Raw genomic sequence first — 25,768 nt, forward strand, 5'->3', positions numbered from 1 at the left:
ATGAAGTCTAGTCCACGACAGAGGTGGTTCTTTGTTCATTACCAATTTGAGGAATGTGCTTTTGGTACTGCAAATCTTACTATTGTTAAAACCGACCGATTTGTTCTCGCCTTGAATAGTTGCCCAGAAATCATTTACTAAATACAGACTGCGATTCCTCACAATGCTTAATGGACGGACCTCTTTGTTGCTAAATTGCATGCACTGGCAACCCCCCATCCTCTATGCCACTTTAACCATTGTGAAAAAACAATGAAACCTTTCCCGGTGTGTATAAGAAAATGGAGACTTGTAATAAGATTAGTCAAGTGATGTAACAGCAGCTATGTTCGCCCCGATTTAAACCCTTGAAAAGATCATTCAATTGATTTTGAAAGAGAAAATTCAGTTCAAGCTAGTAGTTTCAGTTAACATACAAAATAATCGACCTGTGACTTTGTCTGCAAATTATTATGTTATTTGACTCTATGTATTTCAGACGGAAAAATGGGGCGTACAATTGATTCTGATAGACCAATAATATGAAAATAAATATTGATTGAATTGAACTGAATTGCATTAAATTGTAGTTTAATTTACCAAGCGACACCTCACAGGGATCTGGACCCATCTTTATGATTCCGAGCTCAATTTGACAGAGCTGCTTTAGCTAAACAGAAGAAAGGTTTGCTTACCAGATTAGATACCATGCAGTCAAATACCATAGCAAATTGATAGCTGTTACTGGTATCCTGCTTATTGACTAAGCAATTTTTACAGCTATGCAGAGTGATTGAGTTGAGCATTTGTTACCACAGAATTCTGTGTTACCTTTCTCTGCTTAGCGTAAAAGTAAGCCAACAATGTCGGGAGTGTGCAAAGTACATACACCTAACTTGCGCAGAAACTGGATTTCCCTGCAACCGGAATTACAGATTTATTAAAACTTGATTATTTCAAATCGGTGATGAACCTCAGATCAAGAACACTTTACCTTTGGCTGTTGGAACCATTTGCTTGTTTGTAATCCCATGAAAAAGTAGATGTAGGACTAGCCCTAGTATTGTACTACAGTGACACAGAGAAAGAGTCCTGTATAGGGCTAACAAAACGCTATATAGGGCTAATGTAGGACCAATGAACAAAACACACGAGGACATTTCAATAGCTCACGTTTTGTTAGATAGTCACGACATAGTACATATAATTATATATATATATATATATTTTTTTTAAGTTTTATATATTTTACAGTCATGTGCAGAGTAGTGAAGATAGAAGATAAATACTGTGTATACATTTATAATTTACAATTTCTTAAGATGTCAGAATTGTCCCAGTTTATAAACAAGACATTTGTAATTTGTATAATATAAGAACAATTTCAACGGTGTTTTCTTAACAAAGCAAAATAAATAAATAAACAAATAAATTAAAATAATACAGCAGCACTTTCCAAACCAAAGACGAATAATCTCGAGTGATATTAAAAACAGCTGCACATAAAGCGGGCAAAGGTGCATGAATACAATATTATGTGATGCGATTTTGTGAAATTACCCTTGGGGCCGTTAATGACAACAAGAGGGCGGTATACTCGTCATATATTGAGCATATTCCCTTATTCGTGATGTGGGCAACCCGAACCTTGTACATCGAACAAGGCAGAAACTATGCCATTTTCGAAACTCCGTCAAAGTCCAGTGCTCAGGCTTTGGCTTTCTCTTTGAAGCCCCGTACTAAAAGCTCCAGTTTCAAATTAACTGACTAAGCCTGAGTCGGAGCCGGGAGCCCAAGCCCTAGGTTTGGGAAAGGGTCCTAAGACATAAGACCGTTCAAGTGCCATATTATGTAAACTTAAACATGGGAACCTTCAGGTTAAGACATGAGACCGTTCAAGTGCCATATTATGTAAACTTGAACATGGGAACCTTCAGGTTAAGACATGAGACCGTTCAAGTGCCATATTATGTAAACTTGAACATGGGAACCTTCAGATTAAGACATGAGACCGTTCAAGTGCCATATTATGTAAACTTGAACATGGGAACCTTCAGATTAAGACATGAGACCGTTCAAGTGCCATATTATGTAAACTTGAACATGGGAACCTTCAGATTAAGACATGAGACCGTTCAAGTGCCATATTATGTAAACTTAAACATGGGAACCTTCAGATTAAGACATGAGACCGTTCAAGTGCCATATTATGTAAACTTAAACATGGGAACCTTCAGATTAAGACATGAGACCGTTCAAGTGCCATATTATGTAAACTTGAACATGGGAACCTTCAGATTAAGACATGAGACCGTTCAAGTGCCATATTATGTAAACTTGAACATGGGAACCTTTAGGTTAAGACATGAGACCGTTCAAGTGCCATATTATGTAAACTTGAACATGGGAACCTTCAGGTTAAGACATGAGACCGTTCAAGTGCCATATTATGTAAACTTGAACATTGGAACCTTTAGGTTAAGACATGAGACCGTTCAAGTGCCATATTATGTAAACTTGAACATGGGAACCTTTAGGTTAAGACATGAGACCGTTCAAGTGCCATATTATGTAAACTTGAACATGGGAACCTTCAGATTAAGACATGAGACCGTTCAAGTGCCATATTATGTAAACTTGAACATGGGAACCTTTAGGTTAAGACATGAGACCGTTCAAGTGCCATATTATGTAAACTTGAACATGGGAACCTTCAGGTTAAGACATGAGATCAAGTGCCATATTATGTAAACTTGAACATGGGAACCTTTAGGTTAAGACATGAGACCGTTCAAGTGCCATATTATGTAAACTTGAACATGGGAACCTTCAGATTAAGACATGAGACCGTTCAAGTGCAATATTATGTAAACTTAAACATGGGAACCTTTAGGTTAAGACATGAGACCGTTCAAGTGCCATATTATGTAAACTTGAACATGGGAACCTTCAGATTAAGACATGAGACCGTTCAAGTGCCATATTATGTAAACTTAAACATGGGAACCTTTAGGTTAAGACATGAGACCGTTCAAGTGCCATATTATGTAAACTTAAACATGGGAACCTTTAGGTTAAGACATGAGACCGTTCAAGTGCCATATTATGTAAACTTGAACATGGGAACCTTCAGGTTAAGACATGAGACCGTTCAAGTGCCATATTATGTAAACTTGAACATGGGAACCTTTAGGTTAAGACATGAGACCGTTCAAGTGCCATATTATGTAAACTTGAACATGGGAACCTTCAGATTAAGACATGAGACCGTTCAAGTGCCATATTATGTAAACTTGAACATGGGAACCTTCAGGTTAAGACATGAGATCAAGTGCCATATTATGTAAACTTGAACATGGGAACCTTTAGGTTAAGACATGAGACCGTTCAAGTGCCATATTATGTAAACTTGAACATGGGAACCTTCAGGTTAAGCGACAAGGAAAAGCAGCGTGTGCTTAAAAGGGTGATTATGGTGGAGACTTTAAACGATCCTTACGCTTTGCTATGAACAAAATAGACACTAACCATGAACAGTCATAGTTGCTCCCATTCTAAAAATAACATGCTCTGATAAAACAAAATCACTTCGGGTCAATTCTGCATCTTCGGCGACTGTTCTTTGCAATTGTAACAACAGGTTACATTAGGGAAATCTAGTTATTGAAATAATGCTGATGTAAATCATACTATATAGCTTTGTATCAACGAGAAGGTTTGCATCATGGTAACTCCAGTTTGTAAACTCTTATGAATATAAGTGGTTATGACGTAGTATAAAAACTATGAGCCTTATAGTACACTGCTCATTGGACGGTTATGTACGTACTGGTAACGCTGCTATAGTATCGTCTTGTAAGGTATGCATAAGTACTACCACCACTGTTTATTATTAAACCTTTTGATTTTGAACAAGCGTTCACACGTTAGGGTCACTCAATACTACTGATTTCTTTTTATAATTTCCCCATGTTCTCAAGTATTTGGCGATGTAACACGTCTTACAAATGAACATCAATCAAACATGAATACTGAATCTTAAATTGAGTTTTTCACTGTGATTTTACAGCCGATCTTTCTGAAGCAACTATCTTGTTATAGTTGTGCGGCAAAAGCCTTTTTGGCAGACAGCCGAAAACTTAGGCGTGACATTACGAATGTTGAATGTACAATTGCACAGGTCTCCCAATAGGTGAATCAGTCAAAATACCCAAACTATTTCAGGATATGATGACTGTTGGCTGCTCACTCAGCATGGGACACCATACCAATGTTTCCAACGAGTTATTGGCGTCCGTGATGACGCATTGTGTCTCGCGTTGCGTCTGTCAGACGGAGCTGCACTGAGGTTCTTCGGCGACTGGGGACGAGTTACTGTCGTATGATCTCTTCGGTACAGTACTATACTCAGTCGGATGATCGGTATTGGAGTTCAACCGCCCTAATGCATGGACAGATTACACAACATAATAATGATATAATTCGAGTTGACAGGGAAACAAAAGGCACGTAAAACAGTCTTGTTAAAACAATCTCTTCCCATAGGCTTATAATTATTATCGTTTTTATTGGAATTGTCACAATATTACTGTAGTCTTCAGCATTGGTGTCACCTTCCAAAAAAGCTTTGCCATTGGAGTGTATGAGTTCGAATCCCAGTAATGACATTTGACACTGTGAAAAAGGCAAGGCATTTGACTTTAAATGTCTCTCCGAGTGTGCACTTCAAAGGGGGTAGGCCCAGTAGAAAAAGTTGTTTATGTGAAAAGTTAGAAATTAAAACATACCAGCTCAGAGGCTGTTTTACACTATGGTCCCATTAAAAGGAGAACTATTTCAATATTTCAAATTTGCGAAAAGAAAAACGTGGACGACGACGAACCTCAAAACAATCAAGTTAAGACACCAGCAAGAAAATAAATTAAAAAAATCCCCACAACACACGAAACTAATAAATACATATTTTACACGTTCTCGAAGCTTTCAATAACCTTAAAGGATGTTTTTTGGTCATGAGCAGGTATTTAGTTGAAAACACTAGCATCAGCATTCCTTATGGATTTTTATAGGCATTCAATGTTTGGCTTAGGAACAACAGCATGGAGATGATCGTATAGTGAAACCGTGCCTATCGAAAAACATTCCAAAGTTGTAGCAGAGACGACCAGCGGATCTATTGTAGAGTGTAGTTTAAACATAGTCCAATGTATCTTTTGCAGCGTGTTAATGATGTGTCTACTGTTTATTCTACGAGAGCGAACCCTAAAAGCAACTGATTTATCATACAATTCTGACAAGCATTTCAAAGGTAACATTTTAATCAACTTCAACCCCCTAAGTACCTTTCTCTTTCAACCTGTTCGAGTGAGGTTTCTCAAAAACATTCAAATTATCGTCTTTATTATTAGTAAGGGAACAGCATTGTTTTAGTCTTCTATGTGTTAAAGATGTAATGTCAGATTTTTGGCCCCAAACATTAAAAAATAGATTTTTTTGAGTGAATGGTATTTCAAAGAGTATCACCCGCTCTAACTCAAATCGGCCAAAAATCTGACATAGCATCTTAATGCAATGACGGTTACAATCATACCATGCACTGAGACTACTCATAGCTATCAGTAATATTATTCCCTGTTGCATAAGGAACCACATCAGCAAAAGTATTACAAGTAATGAAGGAGAGGCCCAAGAACGGTACCTTTAGGCACACCCATTTCATAAAGCTGAGATGCTACTCCGCGATAGCTCCTGGTTTATGTTCAATGTCTGAGATACCATATGTAAAATCTATTTTAAAAGTACAAAAATATGATCAATCAAAACCCTGGGAATGTAAAGATAAAAAGACTCAATGAGTTTAAAAATCAACATTCGCGACGAAGACTGGTACTGTCAATGAGTTTAAAAATCAACATTCGCGACGAAGACTGGTACTGTCAATGAGTTTAAAAATCAACATTCGCGACGAAGACTGGTACTGTCAATGAGTTTAAAAATCAACATTCGCGACGAAGACTGGTACTGTCAATGAGTTTAAAAATCAACATTCGCGACGAAGACTGGTACTGTCAATGAGTTTAAAAATCAACATTCGCGACGAAGACTGGTACTGTCAATGAGTTTAAAAATCAACATTCGCGACGAAGACTGGTACTGTCAATGAGTTTAAAAATCAACATTCGCGACGAAGACTGGTACTGTCAATGAGTTTAAAAATCAACATTCGCGACGAAGACTGGTACTGTCAATGAGTTTAAAAATCAACATTCGCGAATAAGACTGGTACTGTCAATGAGTTTAAAAATCAACATTCGCGACGAAGACTGGTACTGTCAATGAGTTTAAAAATCAACATTCGCGACGAAGACTGGTACTGTCAATGAGTTTAAAAATCAACATTCGCGACGAAGACTGGTACTGTCAATGAGTTTAAAAATCAACATTCGCGACGAAGACTGGTACTGTCAATGAGTTTAAAAATCAACATTCGCGACGAAGACTGGTACTGTCAATGAGTTTAAAAATCAACATTCGCGACGAAGACTGGTACTGTCAATGAGTTTAAAAATCAACATTCGCGAATAAGACTGGTACTGTCAATGAGTTTAAAAATCAACATTCGCGACGAAGACTGGTACTGTCAATGAGTTTAAAAATCAACATTCGCGACGAAGACTGGTACTGTCAATGAGTTTAAAAATCAACATTCGCGAATAAGACTGGTACTGTCAATGAGTTTAAAAATCAACATTCGCGACGAAGACTGGTACTGTCAATGAGTTTAAAAATCAACATTCGCGACGAAGACTGGTACTGTCAATGAGTTTAAAAATCAACATTCGCGAATAAGACTGGTACTGTCAATGAGTTTAAAAATCAACATTCGCGACGAAGACTGGTACTGTCAATGAGTTTAAAAATCAACATTCGCGAATAAGACTGGTACTGGATAGCATGTTTGTTAAAGGAAAGACAATTGTTTGGCAGTAATCGTTCTAAGTTAGTGTAGCATAGTGTTTCATAGTTTGCCATACGCCAAGTAGTCCACACATATATATTTTTTTTAAACAAAAGAACAAATTTAATTAGCGTCTTTAAAACACCTCTTCATTTAAATATTTAATTCCCAAACTTAAATGACACTGGACACCTTTGGTAATTGTCAAAAACTAGTCTTCTCACTTGGTGTATCTCAAAAAAGCATAAAATAACAAACCTGAGAAAATTTGAAATCAAATGGTCGCCGAAGTTGCAAGATAATGATGGAAAAAACCCACCCTTGTCACACGAAGTTGTGTGTTTTCATGTGCTTGATTTCGAAACCTAAAAATCTAATTTTGATGGTCTCGTCGAAATCAAAATCAAATAATTTAGTGGGAAATTATTTCTGTCTCAGAAACCACGTTCGTCCAGAGGGAGCCGCTTCTCACAATGATTTATACCATCAACCAATCAATATTCTTTATCCACGATGCAGATTTAACATCTCTTAGCTCTCCATTGCTTGTTACAAAGTAATTAGCATTTTTTTGTGCAAACAATTATTTTGAGTATTACCCAAAGTGTCCAGTGCATTAACGTCATGTCGACATCAGTACAAGTGTAGGCAGTCAATCTAACCTGCATCGCACACAGTTTATGTTTTTAGGTATAGAACGTATAATGCAATTTGTTAAAAAAAAAAGCATTTTCAATCAGGTGAATGGGGTAATTATTTAAAGATTTTTCAACGATAAGATCATCGACTATATTTAAACCCAATTAACTGAAGTTTGCCAAGCGTGTCAAGGGTCTCATTACAATAATCACAGTTGGCATGCAGTGGTCTGTAAACGTAATGAAGTATAATATCACGGTTTTTCACGACTTTTAAGTAAAAGCTGCTTCTACAAGATTGTAAGCAATAAATCAGAAAGAGATGACAAATGTTACTGAATTAATAGCGTATAAAAACTACCATAAAAAGTAAAAAGTAAAACAAAATATAAATTGACCATGAAGTTGGTGGCGGATACGGTGCGGGCTGGATTCGGTAAACTTAATTACATCTTGAAACAAGACTAGATTTGTATACAAAATAAATGCCTGTACCTCCCATGGACGAGAATTCGTTCTTGAATCTAAGACTACCACGACCCTCGCCTCGCCTTCGCAACTTAACGTGTTTGTGGAACCACTGTGAGAACGAGGTTGTGCTGATTGTGTATAGGATTGGGTTGAGGGCGCTATTGATGGGTAAAACAAACACGATGATCCAGCCATACAAGGTTGCTACAATCAGAAAAGAAAGATGAAATATAAAGTTAAAATCGATGGACCTCCAGGAGTGCCATAACCACTTGATAAAGTCTTGGTGAGTTATACATCGTCTCATTTTGATGGTTTGTATGGCACACCTAGAGCACCGTACGAAAACGGTCTCTATACAGACTGGTCGTACTGAGCAGCACATGTAATCATCGTATTATGTTGAAGACATGATGTGTCATTATGTTGAAGACATGATGTGTCATTAGGTTGAAGACATGATGTGTCATTAAGTTGAAGACATAAATTTAATTAATGTCATTCAGTCTTTGACACTGAATCGAGTTTTTAATCTCAAGTTTGCATTGATTTCTTGTCCAAGTGTCAGCGACAAATTTTCAGATTTGATAAAATCCAAATTGAATTTTAATGAACGTCATTTCATCAGGGTAGGTTTGATGGACAAATCAATACAGCATGTCAGATTGGTTTGGTTAAGGTTAGTAGACGGTTCAACATAAGAACAAACTGTTGTTCATTCTCTTTCCATATCATGGCACCAGACTATTTCCCTTGCAGCCTCTATTTAATAATAATAATAATAATAATAATAAGACATTTGTAAAGCGCCTAATGCAAAAGCCTCTAAGCGCATTAAAGAAACAATAAAATAAACAATTAGAGAAAGATACAAGATACAAATAGGCAAATTACAAAAAGGAAGCTTTAAACAAATGAGTTTTCAACAAGGACTTAAAACATTGTGAAGTATTAGCTTGGCGAATATGCACAGGAAGACTATTCCAAAGAAACGGTGCGGCGTAAGAAAAAGATCTGTGGCCATAAACAATGGAAGAAGCTCTAGTAGCAGAAAGCAATGACTGTTGAGATGATCGTAGAGTCCGAGTAGGGGAATAATGATGAACAAGTTCAGATAAATAAGCAGGAGATTGACATGTTTGAGCCTTGAAAGTTAACAGAAGAATTTTGTAAACTGTTCGAAACTTAACTGGGAGACAATGCAATTGCATTAGTACAGATGTGATATGGTGAGAACGAGGCAGACAAGAAACGAGGCGATCCGCAGTGTTCTGTATAGCAATATCTTTATCTGGGAGTCCATACAGAAGTGAATTGCAGGAATCAAGTCTAGTAGTGACGAAGGATTAGTTGCTTCATCCAGGTAGCGGCGAATTTGTGATATTTTCCTAATAGCCATGAGAGCTCCTTTGCAAACATTATCAACATGTCTACTCATGCACAATGATGAATCCATAATAACACCGAGGTTACGGGCAAATTCAGATGGTTCAATGACAGACTGGGCTGTATTGTTGGCGGCGAAATCTTTTTTGCGAAACGAGATCTCAAAAATTAAATCTCAGTTTTTGAGTCATTCAAAGCAAGTTTATTTGACAACGCCCAAGATTTGACATCTTGAATGCACACTTCAACTTTTGCAATGGCAGAAGCGCGATCAGCTGGATCAAATGTAATGTAAAGCTGGGTGTCGTCAGCGTAAGCAACACTAGAAATACCATGGGCAGCAATGAGGTCTTTGGGTTTATCGACTTGAATGAACAAAAGCAAGATGGCCGCATCTTGGCAAGGGTCAATCAAAGCACTCACCAGGAATCTTATAGCTGCATAGTGAGAGAATTTTCAGAATGGCGATGGGCAGCCAGCAGAGGGCGTCTGTCAGCACAACGAAAAGGAAACGCTTGGCGTAGTTCATGTCACCGCGTTTGCCGATATTCGTCGTAGCTTTTCTGGTCCTCTGTATGCTGATGAACATTCCTGAAAGAAAGAGTAATGAAAACATTAGAGTTATTTTTTAAAAGCTAGAACACTTTGATTAGGTTTCCCAGCTATTCTGATCACAGTGATCATTGTCTGCCCTGGTTAATTTATTATAACCGCCACAATTTCGTTTATTAGACAGTCTTCATAGAGTCTTTTAAAATATCACAAATGGAAAAACAAAATCCAAACGAGCATAAAAGACATATAAATCCGAAAAATTGTCGAGGATGACACACACAAGCTAGAAAAAGCTTATTTCCATTTTGGTCCTCAAAAAAAAAAAAAAATGAGTTGCCAATGAAACTGGCATTTTAAACTGTAAATGGTGACAGCACAATTAATCACTTCACCAACAGTGGAAATGTAACACTTATCTAGACCATTTCCAAACTAAGACTTTGGCAACGGCTATGGCCGTTGGCTACTACGACAGTGTTGAAGAATACGCCTTTTGGGCCATGCAGCCACAGCCACACTCAAAGCCAACATTCGGCACGAATGGCTATAACAATGCGTGCACGCGCCATCTTTCTACCCCTCAAAAATTACTCGGCGTGTTTGCTGCCACCTATCGTCCCAAAGACCCTCTATTTAAATTTGTGATGCTCGTTGAGTGATGTTACCAGTGTAAGAAATGGCGATTGCAGTGAAGCAGCTCGCATTCAGTCCAAGGAATACAAAGGCTGAATACTCCCATCCTGGTAGCCACGGGTCGTGAATATGGAGCGGGAAACACACCCCATTGCTGCCGTAGAAGTCGACAAAATAACCCACACTGATGAGCGGAATCCATGCTACCAGGGCGCCCAAGAACCAGATAACCGACATCACTACAGTGGCCTCTTTGCTTGTCAATCTGTTTGTTTAACATAAAAGGAAACAAATCATGCTAAACTTTGCACGAATACAGTTTTAAATTGAACAGTTGTAAAATGAACTGAAATGTTCGACAATTAGAGACACTTATAAGTGCCAAATGTGTTATTGATTTGTTTTAATATAGATGCATTACTGTAGGCTTACAGGTTGACAAACCGAGCAGCTGGTAACATTGAGTATGGAGTTATGAACTTACTTACAGCGCATACTGTTTGTCGTAGGTATATACACTTTGAAGGAAATTACTTTAAGAAAGTGGTGTCGTTAAAACTAACATGCTGATTAAAACACCCGCAGTTTTTTAAGAACCATCATACTATTTCAAAACCCTTTTTTTTTTCAAGGAATTGAGCCATTTTAAGAAAATTGTCACAATTTAACACATGTCTCGGCGACGTCAACAACTAACTGTTAGATGAAGTGCGTTATGTGACGTCACTCCTGCACAAAACATTACAAAACAAATTTCGCGCGTACCATTCGAGGGTTGTTTAAGTTTATACACACATAAAATATTGGTATTTTTAGTTTTAAATAATCACACAATTAAAGTGTTTTCAAAATGGCTTTTTTAAAATTCGTACCTGTGAAGCCTGTAAGGGTATACGATACAAATGAAGCGCTCCAGGGATATGAACGTCAGCATGAATACTGATACCTCACTGGAGAACATGGCTAGGAAACCAGCGAACTTACAAGTAGATCCCTGCATCCACTCAAGAGCATACATGTTGAAGAAATTACGAAACTTGACATCATGGAAGCCAATAATGATGAGGTAAATGGACATGAAGAAATCAGCAGCTAGAGAGAGGTAAAAGACAAACAAGTATTACGATATGGAGCAATGTGATGCATTAATAAGAAATGATTGGATCGTCCGAGCTTCTAGGGAGTCAATGGTCAAGCCATAAGTCTGTCGTAGCGGATAACGAGTACCAATCAGATTAAGTTACATACCTACAACACCAAACACGTGATTATCAGTGAACACTGAACTCATTGCAACAAACTGCAAGTCCTTGCCTAAAATAAGTCCCGGGTGCGCCACAATTTTGATAGGGGTGTGTTCTTATATTCTAAACTAGACCAATTATACAGAACGACCTTTATAAAAATAGCAACTGTTCTGCACAAGTGTAAAATAAACATCTTCAATCTTAATGCTATTCCACTTCTTGTAAACAACTCACAGCTTTGAAGATTGTGTTCCATTGTTGCAATAACTTTTTGATTTAAAATTTAATAAGCTAAGACAAACCATCTGACAATTATTTACAATGACTTGCGTACTATAATAATTCTGAAGCAGACTGTGTTAGGATTACTATGTGTGTGACTTGCGTACTATAATAATTGTGAAGCAGACTGTGTTAGGATTAATTACTATGTGTGTGACTTGCGTACTATAATAATTCTGAAGCAGACTGTGTTAGGATTATGTGTGTGGATTATCTTTAGTCTCAAACTAAGCTATACGATGGTTATTCTCATCTTACCCCTCAGCATTTATTACTGACAAGTTAATACTGACTGTCATACCAAGGACGTCTATAGTCAGTACGTGCTCGCTCTCTGGCATGAACCAAGCAAGCAATCAACCACAAGACGCTATACTCCCCTTAGGGGCTGTCGTCTCAGAAATTGGACGCTCTAAAGGGAACATTGCTATGAGTAGACTTGTAGACTTGGGCCAAGTTCTGTTTACTTACAATGTTTGTCTTTCCTACCTAATATTTTTTGTGCGTTTAGCCGATGCACTTATTGTTGTATTGGTTGTTATTTGACCTACACTTAATATCTATTTATTTTTCTCTTGACATGTCTGAAGAAATCAAAAGTCTCGCAACGAAATACGTCTTTTGTTTTAGATTCACTATAAGTGAAGCAACATAATGTCCACAACTGTGATTAGGTTTTGTTAGGTAGTAACTAGTCCCCGAAAGACAGATTTAAACATAGCTTCTGTATCAGTTAGGCATCAGTTCAGACTTAATAATATAAATAATAACAAATAATAATCTATTTTTAACAAAAAACATTTAAAATAAGAAAATAATATGAAATAATATTAAATACAAATAAATAAATAACATAAACCAACAGTTGGGACATCAAAGTATCGTCAAGTGCAAGGAAAGTCGACTAAAGCATGTGGCTGTGGCTGTGGCTGTGGCTGTGGCCTGTGGCTGGTTGCTTCTGCTTCATCCTGGATAAATTGCATTGATCTATCCATAGTTACAGCCTAAGCCATAATAGGGACATGGCTTAAGAATGATTTAAGCCGCAACTGAGATCAATCCAACGTGTATCCCTCAATTCTCTCTAACTTTCACCGCGTACAAAAGGAAGTTGGTTACGCTAAAAGTTAGGGCCAAATTTCATAGACCCAACTTCTGCTTAGCCAGAAATAAGTTGGATACCAGTCACATATTGTACTATTTTGGCTGGTAACCTTGGTTTGGTAAGCATAATTTTGTCGTGCTTACCTAATGTTTGTGCTTAGGTAGCTGAATGAATTTGGGGGACTGAAAGCAAACTCGTAGTGTACTTACTGCAGAGATTGATGACTACTAGTGAGTGAATACGATTCTCGGCTTTCATCATGAATCGACTGATGAGAACACCAACATTACCAAAGAAACAAAGTAGAGCAATAGTCCATACAGATACACGTAGTATACCATCCTTCAATAGGTCTTCAAATGACGAGATACCATTAGACCTTGGTTTGCATGTTCGAACGTGTGGAGCGTAACGACAATAGTCAAACTTGGAAAATTCACTGTCAACAGGAAACAAAGGTTTATGAATTAACACACTGAATAATTTGCATGTTGTTTTTAGAGAAAAGGTCGCCAGTGGTTCATCAATGTATTATGTTCCTCTGATCTTTTGTTTGAATGTATGATGTTTGTTTTGTTTCTTTGTTTATCTGTCTGGCTATTTTTTTCACAAGCTTCTGCTTATCAAAACAACTCATACTCTATTTATTACATTTACCCTGCTTACTGCTACTTACATGTACTTGTCGATATTTTTTAAAGAAGTAAGGAAACAAATGTGTCTCGATTTGATTTGAATTGATTTGAAGACAAACCGTCGTCTTTGATATCACGGGTGAGTGAGCGCAAGTGAAGTTAGCTAGGGACTTAACAACACATTTTACCTGCAAGATGCCAGTCCAACAGGATCTCAGTTAAAGTTTCAAACTTGTTTTTGTTAACAGCTAAGTCGTGTTAACTCTGCTCTTACAGTTTTCTTACTGTTGGTCGAGTGGTGTCCCTACATTTGTCCTTTCTTACCGGTTGTATATTTTTAATGAGTAATTGCGAATTCAAAGTACTTTAAAGTTCGAAAGCTTACTGTAAAAAAATTAATGACATCTATCTAATGAATAACACTTACATATGCTGAAGGGTCGATAGTTCCTCGAACATCCGAGAATTTATATTAGTAATTGTCATTCCTTGTAAATCCCTGAAATAAATAAACAGACAAATAATCACTGCAATTTCAGAACGTTACGCAGCTTCAAGAGCTTCTTTTCCACTGATTTGGCCCTGAAGGTGTCAATTACTCAAACTCAGCAGAAGCTAGTCCAAACTCTGCAAATTCCTACTCACGGAACAAGCTTCGCACTCTCCGTTATGCCCCATCCACACGTGCTACAACTCTGCTGCCTTCCTGTACATTATCATTACAGAACCTTGGCCTTTTTGTAAATCCCAGCACTGTTTACCGTCCTACACATCGTGGTAAAAAAGCTGGTCGCCGTAGAACTGTTCATAAACCCCCCGTACCCGAAGTTACACTCCCATCTGTTCCAGTACCAGTGACTCCAGCCAAATCTCAACTCAGCCTTTGTGTTATAAACACACAGTCCATCTGTAACAAGTATGACGATTTTGCTGATTTTGTTCTCCAAAAAGATCTGGACCTTGTTGCCGTTTCAGAAACACGGCTGAGACCACACAACAACTTAACATGTCGTCAGTGTACCCCTGCTGGCTACTACTTTCATCACATCCCAAGACCTCACAAGACTGGTGGAGGAGTTGCAATACTGTACAGATCTACTTTATCTGTCTCTGTGAAAAGTAATGACGTCCAGTACACAACTTTTGAATCTCTTCATGCTGAAGTTTCCGGAAACTCTAAATCTGTTCGCCTTGTCGTTGTATACAGACCTGACTTTATTCATGTTGATTCCGTCCAAATAACTCAGCTATTAACTCAAATAACCCCAAAGTAGACTGAGTTAAGAAAATAATGAAAAAATAGTCTTTTAGTAATTCTGTGAAAGTGTTTTGATTTCTCATGGTGCTGTTACAGTCCTGACTTACAACAACAAATCAGTATTAAAGGGTAAAAATGAAACCTCATAAAATCGATCACAATAAAGTATTTGGGTTTGTAAACTGTATGCATACGTAGCCTCTGGCAATGAAAATAAAGTGAAAACCTATGATTATTGAAAACAAAAATGGTGTATATTGATGTGACTGATATAACTTACAAAACGTCTATTCGGTGGAGTCCATCGAAGAGATCCTCAGGAAGAGATGTTGCTGGGTTGTTGTCGATATGACTGAAAAGGAGAAATAATGAGGTCATCAACTATTTAGAATCAGTGATAATTTGGCTAGGTTAGTCATCATGGGGGGGGGGACACCATGGACTAACAAAAACACTAAGAGGTGATTAGATTCGTGCACCCCCAAACCACCAAGAAGCATTTAGAGTACTGCATCACAAAGGCATGAAGTTGGGGGGGGGGGCACACACTGGATGTAAACCATCTTTTTTTTCTAGAAAGGGATGATTTGATGGTTCGATGTTGGTAGTGGGTCAGTTGTATAGGGATGGTTAGTATTTCATGTGCTTTACAGTCTGTGCTTTATCTTTGATAAGAATATATAAATAACATGCATATCAGTCAACTGAACAATTCGATACTCACAGGTCAGCAAGTTTACTTAGATTCCTAAACAAGCCTGACGGGAAATACTTTATAGAATTGTGCGATAAATGCCTGAGGGAAGATAACAGAAAATGCAAAATGATTATACAGTGAAATAGTATACTATCTGAGATATCTAGAAATAGATGCGAGAATAATTGAATAGTAACACGCCCTAAAGATTGTGCCTTATTAAGAATGATATCTATAATTCTCCATTTAGAAAGCCAATATCGATACTGAATAATTTGGGAAATGTTTTATTTAATTTGGATTATAGTCTGATTGATTATGAAGTTCATATTCCTATTATTGTGTCGGCAATAAAACTACAGGCATTATTGTGTTTATTTTAACAGTTGAAAATTAAACCATAAAACAAATACTTCTAACAACAACCACAGATAACGTCTTACAAAACTTGGATATTATTTTTATTTCCTAATTTGAATTATGATTCTACTTAATAGTTAACTCTTACTAAAATGGGGTTAACATGACTTCCTAATTGGGATATATTCTTAATTGGGAAGTGAAGCAATGGTTTAGGAAACATTGTTATGACTGGGATTTAAACAAACATTTTGCTGAATAAGCCATCATGACTCAAGTGTATTGTGCTAGACCAATACACTTTCGGTAAACAGTATTGTCCAAGTCCCACACTTCGTGTATCACAACTTATATACAAAATAACAAACCTGTGAAAATTTAGGCTCAATCGGCCATCGGAGTCGGGAAAAAATAACGGGAAAACCCACTCTTGTTTTCGCGCGTTTCGCCGTTTCATGACATGTGTTTATAATAAATCCGTAATTCTCGCTAGCGAGAATTGATATTGTTTTAATGTTTTCTCAAAAAGTAAAGCATTTCATGGAACAATATTTCAAGAGCAGTCTTTCACCATTACCTTCTCTAAACCCTGTAAATTATTTGTAAATCTGTGATTTTTTATTTATTTTTTTTGTACCGAAAGTGTATAATGGCTTTAAAGACAATCATAATTAACTTACAGGACTGAGAGGCCACGGAATGATCGAAATGTGTCTCGATGAATGCTGCTTATGTTACAGTTGTTGATTGTTCTGTGCCGTAGAAAACAAAACAAATACAAACTTAATCTTCAACAAAACTTCTATGGTCAACAAAATGATGTTCCAAAAATGAAAACTATTAGTATGGTTTAAAAAAGTGAATCTACTTCGAACAAATTAATTGGATTCATGAAATGATCGGAAACAACTCATAAAAAAATGTTTGAATCAAAGAGCTTATTCTTGTTTAAAGCACACAATTTGTGAATAAAAATTTAGTATCAATGGAAATGTTTCAGTTAATAGGAAAACTGTCCAGTGCCGGGAACTTTCCCTTTCAACACATGCCATAAATTTGTTTTCGGTTTAAATAATCAAAATTACCGCGTCATTCGCGAGCACCAAATCTCTGCTAATTTAATTGTCAATTACTTGATTCTGACGACCGATCCCCTAGAGAAAAAATATTGTCATCAGAAATACTGTCAAAGTGAAGGAAATAGAAAAGAAAGATAACTAAAGAATAAGAGATTTACACCTAATATGGGCATTGGTGAGCATTTCTCAACATTGCCAAGACATCATAGTCATAGTATCACATTGATATCAAGGCTGTTGTTTTGGTCGTCTTCACAACAACCGTTTCCCCATTTATCAGAAGTTTGTTTGTTTTTATTTCCATTCTACAACACACAATTTCAATTTACAAAACACTAGGCGATAGACTCAACCAAACAGACTATAAGCAAAGTTATACACACGAGGGGTGTCTTCAAAGAGAAGGTCTTCCGTAGTGAGCACCCAGGACCTGATTTTGAAATGCCCGATTTTGGCGTCACTACATTTGGTACTCTTAGTGTGTACCTCTCTATCCAATGGCCTCATTGGGCTATCAGAGTCGGAATCTTTCAAATTGTAGTAATTATAATTTTATTTTGTTCGGTTGTTGCATGTGTTTGCTGTTGTTATTTTGTTGTCTGTGTGTTTGTTGGGTTGTTTGTTTGTTTGTTTTTGGGTAACTCCCTCTGCCGTGTATAGGGCATGGTTATCGAATAAGATTGACCAGATTCCATTTAATTAAGGAATCAAACATTTTGTAAACAATAAGAGACTAAACAGATACTTACAAGAGACTAATTATGGAGACGTTACCAGGTAAAGAGAAGTTATACGGAGATAGCCTTCCTAGTGGATTTTCGGATATATCGCTGCAAGGAATAAGATAAGCGGATAAGAAGATTAATATTACTGACTTTACAAAGTAGCTGAATAGATACAGGCAAAATATGGAAAGGGTTAATATTTAAATGAAAATAAAACATTCAGTATAAAGAGTGAATCAATAGACAGAAGCGTTCATGAAAAAAAGTAATTTGTATCAAACAACAGTTTCATTTGAATATATATTAATTATTCAAGAATTGATTCCGAGTTTGTCTGGATAATTTTTCTTCTTTATAATACAATGTTTCCACGCTAACATTTCATAAAAAATGTAAACCATAATAAAATGTTCCATTTGCAGTTGTTTTTAATAATTGAAAGCAATACTTACAACCAGACTAAACTTGGAGTATCACGGAATGCTACGGAACGAGCTAAACTGCTTATGCTATTATTTGGCAACATCCTGCATAAAGGCAACAGAGAAAGATACAACAACATTAACACTATCATCAATACAACGGTCGTATTCTGCTATATGAACAATAATTTACTATCGAAAACTACAGTATGTGTGAGTTTACGTGTGAAATGAGATACATAGGTGAGTAATGTTGCCATGTTTGAGCACTGGCCTGGTGATCAGTCTTTACATAGGTGAGTAATGTTGCCATGTTTGAGCACTGGCCTGGTGATCAGTCTTTACATAGGTGAGTAATGTTGCCATGTTTGAGCACTGGCCTGGTGATCAGTCTTTACATAGGTGAGTAATGTTGCCATGTTTGAGCACTGGCCTGGTGATCAGTCTTTACATAGGTGAGTAATGTTGCCATGTTTGAGCACTGGCCTGGTGATCAGTCTTTACATAGGTGAGTAATGTTGCCATGTTTGAGCACTGGCCTGGTGATCAGTCTTTACATAGGTGAGTAATGTTGCCATGTTTGAGCACTGGCCTGGTGATCAGTCTTTACATAGGTGAGTAATGTTGCCATGTTTGAGCACTGGCCTGGTGATCAGTCTTTACATAGGTGAGTAATGTTGCCATGTTTGAGCACTGGCCTGGTGATCAGTCTTTACATAGGTGAGTAATGTTGCCATGTTTGAGCACTGGCCTGGTGATCAGTCTTTACATAGGTGAGTAATGTTGCCATGTTTGAGCACTGGCCTGGTGATCAGTCTTTACATAGGTGAGTAATGTTGCCATGTTTGAGCACTGGCCTGGTGATCAGTCTTTACATAGGTGAGTAATGTTGCCATGTTTGAGCACTGGCCTGGTGATCAGTCTTTACATAGGTGAGTAATGTTGCCATGTTTGAGCACTGGCCTGGGGATCAGTCTTTTTCTTTGTCCCTTTCTTCCACTCTGTACCTTTTAACATGTGTTCTGCGCCTCTGACCATTTTGTATCTAAGGGGCGCAATATAAATTTTAAATGTTATTATGATTATGTTGATTGTTTTTTAATTTTGTTTGGGGTAAAATATTGTAATTATAAATATTAATAATTGGTAAAAAGTGCGAACGATGAGAGGTCTAGCTACATACAATGCCTTTCACAAGCTTCACTTATCCTTCTTCATCAATTTACAGGCGGTGCAGTTTGAAAAAAGGCTAAATTCTAAATAGTCTTTTTGTTTTACCTTGCGCTCATTTCACGAGCAGCCTTTGAATTGCTCATGCTCGTTGTCAAACTGTATATGTGATTTATATATGGCGCGTTTTTAAATGCGCATATCGCCCAAATGCGCACTATTTTGTTGCACACTCGAAAACTGACTCCCGAAATAGCGCAGCATAATTTAATCATGGTTATGACGTCATACAGGCCAATTCGTTCAATGTGAAGATCATCTCAGATTCTCTCCATGTTTTGTAAGAAAAAAACTCAGTAAAAGACACTCGCTAATTGACATTGAGTCCCTTAAAGACACTGGACACTACTGGTAATTGTCAAAGACCAGTCTTCTCACTTAGTGTATCTCAACATATGCATAAAATAACAAACCTGTGAAAATTTGAACTCGATTGGTCGTTGGAGTAGCGAGATAACTATGAAAGAAAAAACACCCTTGTTACACGAAGTTGTGTGATTTCAGATGCTTGATTTCGAGACCTCAAATTCTTAATCTGATCTCGAAATTAAATTCGTGGAAAACTACATCACTTTAGAGGGAGCCGTTTCTCAGAATGTTTTATACTATCAACCTTTCCCCATTACTTAGTACCAAGTAAGGTTTTATGCTAATAATTATTTTGAGTAAATACCAATAGTGTCCACTGCCTTTAAAACTATAAGCAGTACTGCATCCCTTTAACTGGAAAACATTAATGAAGTATTCTTTATGGAGTCAAGTTTGATTTGATTGTCCGACTTCCATTGGTAAGGTCATTGCGTGGTTGAACATTGAGGCGTCGTTCTCATCTCAAGTCACGCCTCCCCCTACTCTAATGCGTCACTACACCTCCGTAATAGATCTCATTTGTAACTTACTACGAAATGGACATTTAACCTAATGAAACAGGGGGGGGGGGGGGTGCTCCCTGAGCAAGTAGCTAATTAGTAGCATGGCATATATCATTTCCCAGTAGTACCTTTAACAAAAAGCAAGTACATCTTGTGCTCGGTTTGAATAGGAGCCTATACATTAAATCACAACATGCAGACTGATAGTCCGCTCAGACGATGAAAAAATAGCGGCGTCTTTAGAACTCTCCTAAGCGTTTTAAAGGCCTCGAAGTTGTAAGCAGTTTAAAGGCAGATGGACACTATTGGTAATGACTCAAAATAATTATTAACATAAAACCTTACTTGATAACGAGTAATGGGGAGAGGTTGGTTGTATAAAACATTGTGAGAAACGGCTCCCTCTAATGCTACTCTCACACTTGGGCGAATATCTTGCGAATACGAATGTTTGAAATTCGCAATGAATTCGCCCAAAAGCTGCGATTTGACAGTGAATATGTTCTCTGTCGTCCTTAAACCTCTCCTTACCAATATCTTACGCATAATACGCACTCTTTACCAACATTACCAATGGCTTACCAAATTCTTACGAAAATCGATGGCGAATTACCGTCTTCACAACAATCGCTGAATGTACGGAAGCGCTTCGTATTGCCCCTCTCACAGAGTGGCGAATGTTCTTGCGAACATGATTATTTGAAATGCGCGTAGAATTCGTCCAAAATGGCGGTTGGATAGTGAATATTTTCATTTCGGTCTCACCCCTCGATCGTCTTCGGTCGGACCTCTCCTTACCAGTATCTTACGAATATATTACGAATGCTTACCAACGCTTGCCAATGCCTTTACGAACGTTGCAAACGCTTATACCGGTTTGTAAATTGAGCTATCTTGAGGAGGTGAGAAATTGTTTGTAAACGTCCGAATTTGTTACCAACGCTTACGAAGACACGGCGAATCCTGCGAAGTTTGAGAGATTGTCAAATATGTCCTTCCGATAGCATATTCGCTAGCATATTCGCCGCGTGAGAGCAGCATAAAGGCCGGTTTATAGTCGGAAATCTTGCGCACAATCCTAAGACTGAGGCCTAAAAACCGTGTCTTTTTATGATCGCGCGTCAAGATTTCCGACGCCCGACCATCGCGCGACCGACTATAACTCGGCCTTAAAGTGACCGATCTTCGTAAGGAGGTGGAGAATGACTTGTGAACGTAGTGAATTTGTGGCGAATGTTGCGAAGTTTGAGCAAATGTTAAATATTTCCGTTCGTAAGCACATTCGTTAGCATATTATCCCTAGTGTAGGTAGCATAAAGTAGCGTGGTTTTCTAGAAATGAGTAATCGCATAGTCGATGACCGATTGAGCTCAAATTTTCACAGGTTTGTTGAGATACACCAAGTGACAAGACTGGTCTTTGACAAGTACCAATAGTGTCAACTGTCATCGTAGGTTTAAATTAGCGCAGGGTTACACGATACGATACTCGAACTGTTACACGTTATAATAGCTTGAATCATAAACAAGTGTCTTGTAAAAGAACACAAAAACAAAACGAGAACAAGAACAAGCAACAACAGCATGACAGCGACTGCAACGGCAACATCGACAACAGTGTGAATAAAACAAACAACAGCGGTAGCAGCAAAAGCAACAACAACATGTCAGCAACAACAACGTTTGAGCTGTTCTAGCAGCATTTAAGACAGAACTTAGAAAGGCCAGACTGCTTCATTCTTGTTCAAGGCCATTCCAGGTTTTCTCAGCGGAAACCTTTGCAATGGACAATGAATTTAGGTTAACAGACCGCCAGTGCTTCATGCATCCCCTCCATGCTCCATAATCACACTAAATTGATGCATCTTGAATTCTACAGCCACTTTAATGTGTTGATGTTTGTTTACAGGAGCAGTGTTTTGCTTTGGCATTAAGTAGATTCTCCCCGGAGAACTAAACTTCACCCGTGCTGCTAATAAAATGTCTTAGGACTACCCTTACTCAGTTTGAATCCTCGTGTGTAAACGGCGATTTGGTTAGGCATAATAGATTGCCTGGCTAATCTTTACGTGCAGCAGAGACAGAAACGGAGAAATGGGAGACAACACGGCAGATATGTGCATCAGTTTCTTGAACTTTACCATGACAAGATTTGATGCTGGAGATTTATAAAAATTAAACCACCCTAAGAGCTAAAAAGTGATACGTTAATCTTCCTTCGCAATGCCCCACCTGCCAAAAACAGTTTCGGCAACGATGTCAACGATCGCAGTGTTGCTTTGCACGAAATCGTGTAAATATATGTTAAGTTTGCAATCTCAAAACTGAGCAGTTTCACTCTATTAGTCCCTCTCGTAACTAAAAAATATAAATAAAATCTCACTTGCTTGATTCGTTATATACATTGTGATTTAAAAAAATCCGTTTTAGTTGCATGGTAATTCTTTTTATTGAAGGACTTTTAATTTAACTATTAGAGCTCGTTAAAACGGCTTTTTGAGTGCTACCTAATCATGTGTGTTCGATTAATCTGAAAACGTCTCATTACAAAGTTCAACTCTTGTTGATGCTATCCATCAACCCACTAGTAACTGAGTGGGCCATTTATCAGTTGCTATAACCAAATGTTGGTGGAGTTTTCAAGTAAATACATTCCCATCAATTGTCTATCCCATTCTCCCAACACACAACAAAGAAATCCCAAAACACGATCTTAATTTAAAAGGTTCACTGGATTTGCTGAACGATGGCACTATTTTAAGGAATCTACTCTGAGCTTAATATCGGTGAATGTACTAATATCCAATGTCCATCTTGCCGTTGCCGTGTGTCTGTGGGGGTTCCAGATGATATATATACCGAATATTGTCATAAACTTCCCTAAAGAGAGAACCCAAGATACTCTTCCATTTTGATACCACTTAGTTAATTATATTGTAAGGTACAAAAATGGCTGAAACATTATAATGCTCAAATGTTGGAACAGGTAATCATACCACAGGGGAAATGTTTGGCAAGGTAAGAGCAGCAAGTAATTGTTAAACAAGGTTGATACAAACCACTTAGGATTTGATACTTTGTATTTTGGGAAAAAATTGTACAAGGTTTGTGGTTGGTTTGCGGTAACGTCAATTTACATAAATCTGTCTTATATGTTGATGATGGTTCCGAAAAACAACTCGACATTTCGATCAGGACAATCTTTACGTCTTCACGAGACAGTAAACTAACATACACATTTTGTACATTTGATTTGTTTTCATAACCACCCAACCAATGAGATAGATTGTATGTATTTATTGTGTTAGGAAACCATGAAAGATTTACAGAAACGAAAAAAAAACATGAATTTGTTGGAAATGTCAATTCAGAATTTAACCGACAAAGAAAACACTTTCGTATAAACATGTTTTTCTTAGGGGAATGTTTCTTTATAATGTCATTAATACAAATATTTTTTTTAACTTCTTGAACAAATGAAAAATCTACTTCACTACCCAATTAAAAAAACAAAAGCTACATTTGATGATTGCTTTTTATACTACAACCCTCGCCAAACTCCCGAAAGAAAACATGTGTAATTATACTGCATAAGCTTCATTATTCTTGCCGCCAATGTGTGTTAGCAAGTCGATTTGATTTGTAGGTCCCGTACTGAATAATAATGCCTACAAGATTTATATACACATTGCTTTAAGAGGACATATTGATGCTCGTAAAGGAAATGTTCGTCTTTTGTTTCGTGATTGTGTTTAGTTTTGATAATACTGTCAACCGTGGACTATTTGATCTAGAAGCGAAGTTTGTGTTTAAGAATGCATGAAAACATTTTAAAGGATGAAAATGCATTTAATGCCCTGTCGGAATAAAGTATGCGTTATAGTCGTCTGAAATACAACAATCAAATTAAAAGAGTGAGCACACTCAGAAAGAGTAGTTTAAGAAACATTGCAACTTAAATAGCGATTTGATTTTCTCCAGACACGTTTTTGTTGTTGTGGGCATGATAACATTATGTCCATATATACGTGGGAGCTTTCAAACATTCATTGAATTAGTTATTTCTTTTAAGCAAGCACAGAAATCGTTACAATGTTTGCGCTCACAATGGTACCCTTTTTCTTTGTTGAATTCACCTTTTGTAGTTTCCTAAAAGGTATGTGTCTTTACACTAAGTGCCTTTCTCATAAATTGCAATTTGTTCTGGCATCGGGACTTTCAGTCCCTTGTGGTTGTGTTTGTTATCATACGATACAGATAAGCTTTATGTGATAGAATTTAATGGTGAGGGCTACGATGTACATCTATCAACATGTTATTGTAGATAAACATTTGCCTTAAATTATAATACCTATTCCGCTATTTATACTCATTGAAGTTGAAAAATAACATTATTATAGTATGGCTGTTTGTTTCCCCGTCATCGAAGCTGCTTGCTTCTCCTTCAGTAATAAGAAGTTTTTCTCGAGTTTGATGAAACTTTCAGCGTGGCTTACCAATTCAAAGCTGTCTCATGCATTTTGATTCTATAAAGTGTTACAAATTTGATCTCGAATACTTTAAAGGCACCTGGAAATAGATTTTTTTTTCCTTCAAACATTAGAGTATATGTTCCTGAACAATAAAATAATTTTTTTGAGTAATTGTTTTTGACGATTTATATGTTTAACAAATTAAATAAAGTTGTGTGGGGGGTGACTCCGCCTACCCCTTTTGTGACGTCAATCGCTCGAACATCGAACACACGTACTTGCAAGTACATTCAAGTCCTGGACGTGAGTTTGTACGTTTGAAAAAGTTTTTTTTTTGCATTTTCCCGGCAATGTCAACCAGGTGTATTGCTGCTGGATGCAGCAAAACAACTAAAGATGGTGTCAGTTTGTCAAGTTGTGCGGTCCGACGTCTTTTCCAGCGCTGTGCGGCAAACACTTCGAGCCGTCGTGCTTCGAGAATCCGGAATACACTACACATTTTGACATGAAGAGAAATGTTCTTTTCTAAAACATGACGCCATCCCAATAATTTTTCAAGATAGTGGGGAAGTCGAAGAAGGTACCTTAAAGACGTAACGAACTTAAAGGAGCCGTTGCCCAACGTGAAAAAAAAAAACAGGATTGTTTCAACTTTAAGGGCATGTTTTTAGCTTGCGCCAAGCGTCACTTTGCTGTGTTGGCACTGCATGCGATTCATCGCGCCTCGATTGACGTCACGAACAGCGCCCTCTCGGGTCGGGCTTT

The 25,768-nt window shown here is 37.5% G+C and overlaps 2 protein-coding genes across 17 annotated transcripts in view; one reads left to right on the forward strand and one right to left on the reverse strand.

The window, feature by feature from the left end:
• Positions 1 to 887: 887 nt before the first annotated feature.
• LOC117293693 (relaxin receptor 1-like) overlaps positions 888 to 25,768 on the reverse strand; it is an 83,687-nt gene continuing 58,806 nt past the window's right edge. For 2 of the 10 annotated variants that reach the window (XM_033776096.1, XM_033776097.1), the window contains exons 12-23: positions 18,461 to 18,535; positions 18,033 to 18,113; positions 16,885 to 16,956; positions 15,872 to 15,943; positions 15,428 to 15,499; positions 14,317 to 14,388; positions 13,464 to 13,693; positions 11,493 to 11,712; positions 10,653 to 10,885; positions 9,856 to 10,023; positions 8,071 to 8,250; positions 888 to 4,420 (exon numbers count right to left, since the gene is read on the reverse strand). In XM_033776096.1, coding sequence (XP_033631987.1) covers positions 4,308 to 4,420; positions 8,071 to 8,250; positions 9,856 to 10,023; positions 10,653 to 10,885; positions 11,493 to 11,712; positions 13,464 to 13,693; positions 14,317 to 14,388; positions 15,428 to 15,499; positions 15,872 to 15,943; positions 16,885 to 16,956; positions 18,033 to 18,113; positions 18,461 to 18,535 — 1,588 coding nt within the window. In that variant the 3' untranslated portion in view covers positions 888 to 4,307. Of the gene's footprint in view, positions 4,421 to 5,677; positions 5,767 to 8,070; positions 8,251 to 9,855; positions 10,024 to 10,652; positions 10,886 to 11,492; positions 11,713 to 13,463; positions 13,694 to 14,316; positions 14,389 to 15,427; positions 15,500 to 15,871; positions 15,944 to 16,884; positions 16,957 to 18,032; positions 18,114 to 18,460; positions 18,536 to 25,768 lie in introns of all 10 variants that reach the window. The other 8 variants (XR_004519457.1, XR_004519461.1, XR_004519456.1 and 5 more) reach the window with 8 other exon arrangements.
• On the forward strand, positions 1,772 to 3,510 carry LOC117293696. Of its 7 annotated transcripts, none has more exons than XM_033776104.1 (3): positions 1,772 to 1,842; positions 1,903 to 2,696; positions 2,753 to 3,342. In XM_033776104.1, exons 2-3 carry the CDS (start codon positions 1,903 to 1,905, stop codon positions 3,324 to 3,326), a joined length of 1,368 nt encoding a protein of 455 aa, XP_033631995.1. In that variant the 5' UTR covers positions 1,772 to 1,842; the 3' UTR covers positions 3,327 to 3,342. The 7 variants fall into 7 exon arrangements, with proteins under 7 accessions (XP_033631995.1, XP_033631996.1, XP_033631993.1 ...); XM_033776105.1 differs by adding an exon at positions 3,349 to 3,510 and having other exon boundaries at positions 1,826 to 2,696; positions 2,753 to 3,112; XM_033776102.1 differs by having other exon boundaries at positions 1,826 to 2,696.

Source organism: Asterias rubens, chromosome 8 (genome assembly GCF_902459465.1).
Source record: "Asterias rubens chromosome 8, eAstRub1.3, whole genome shotgun sequence".
Taxonomy (NCBI): Eukaryota; Metazoa; Echinodermata; class Asteroidea; order Forcipulatida; family Asteriidae; genus Asterias; species Asterias rubens.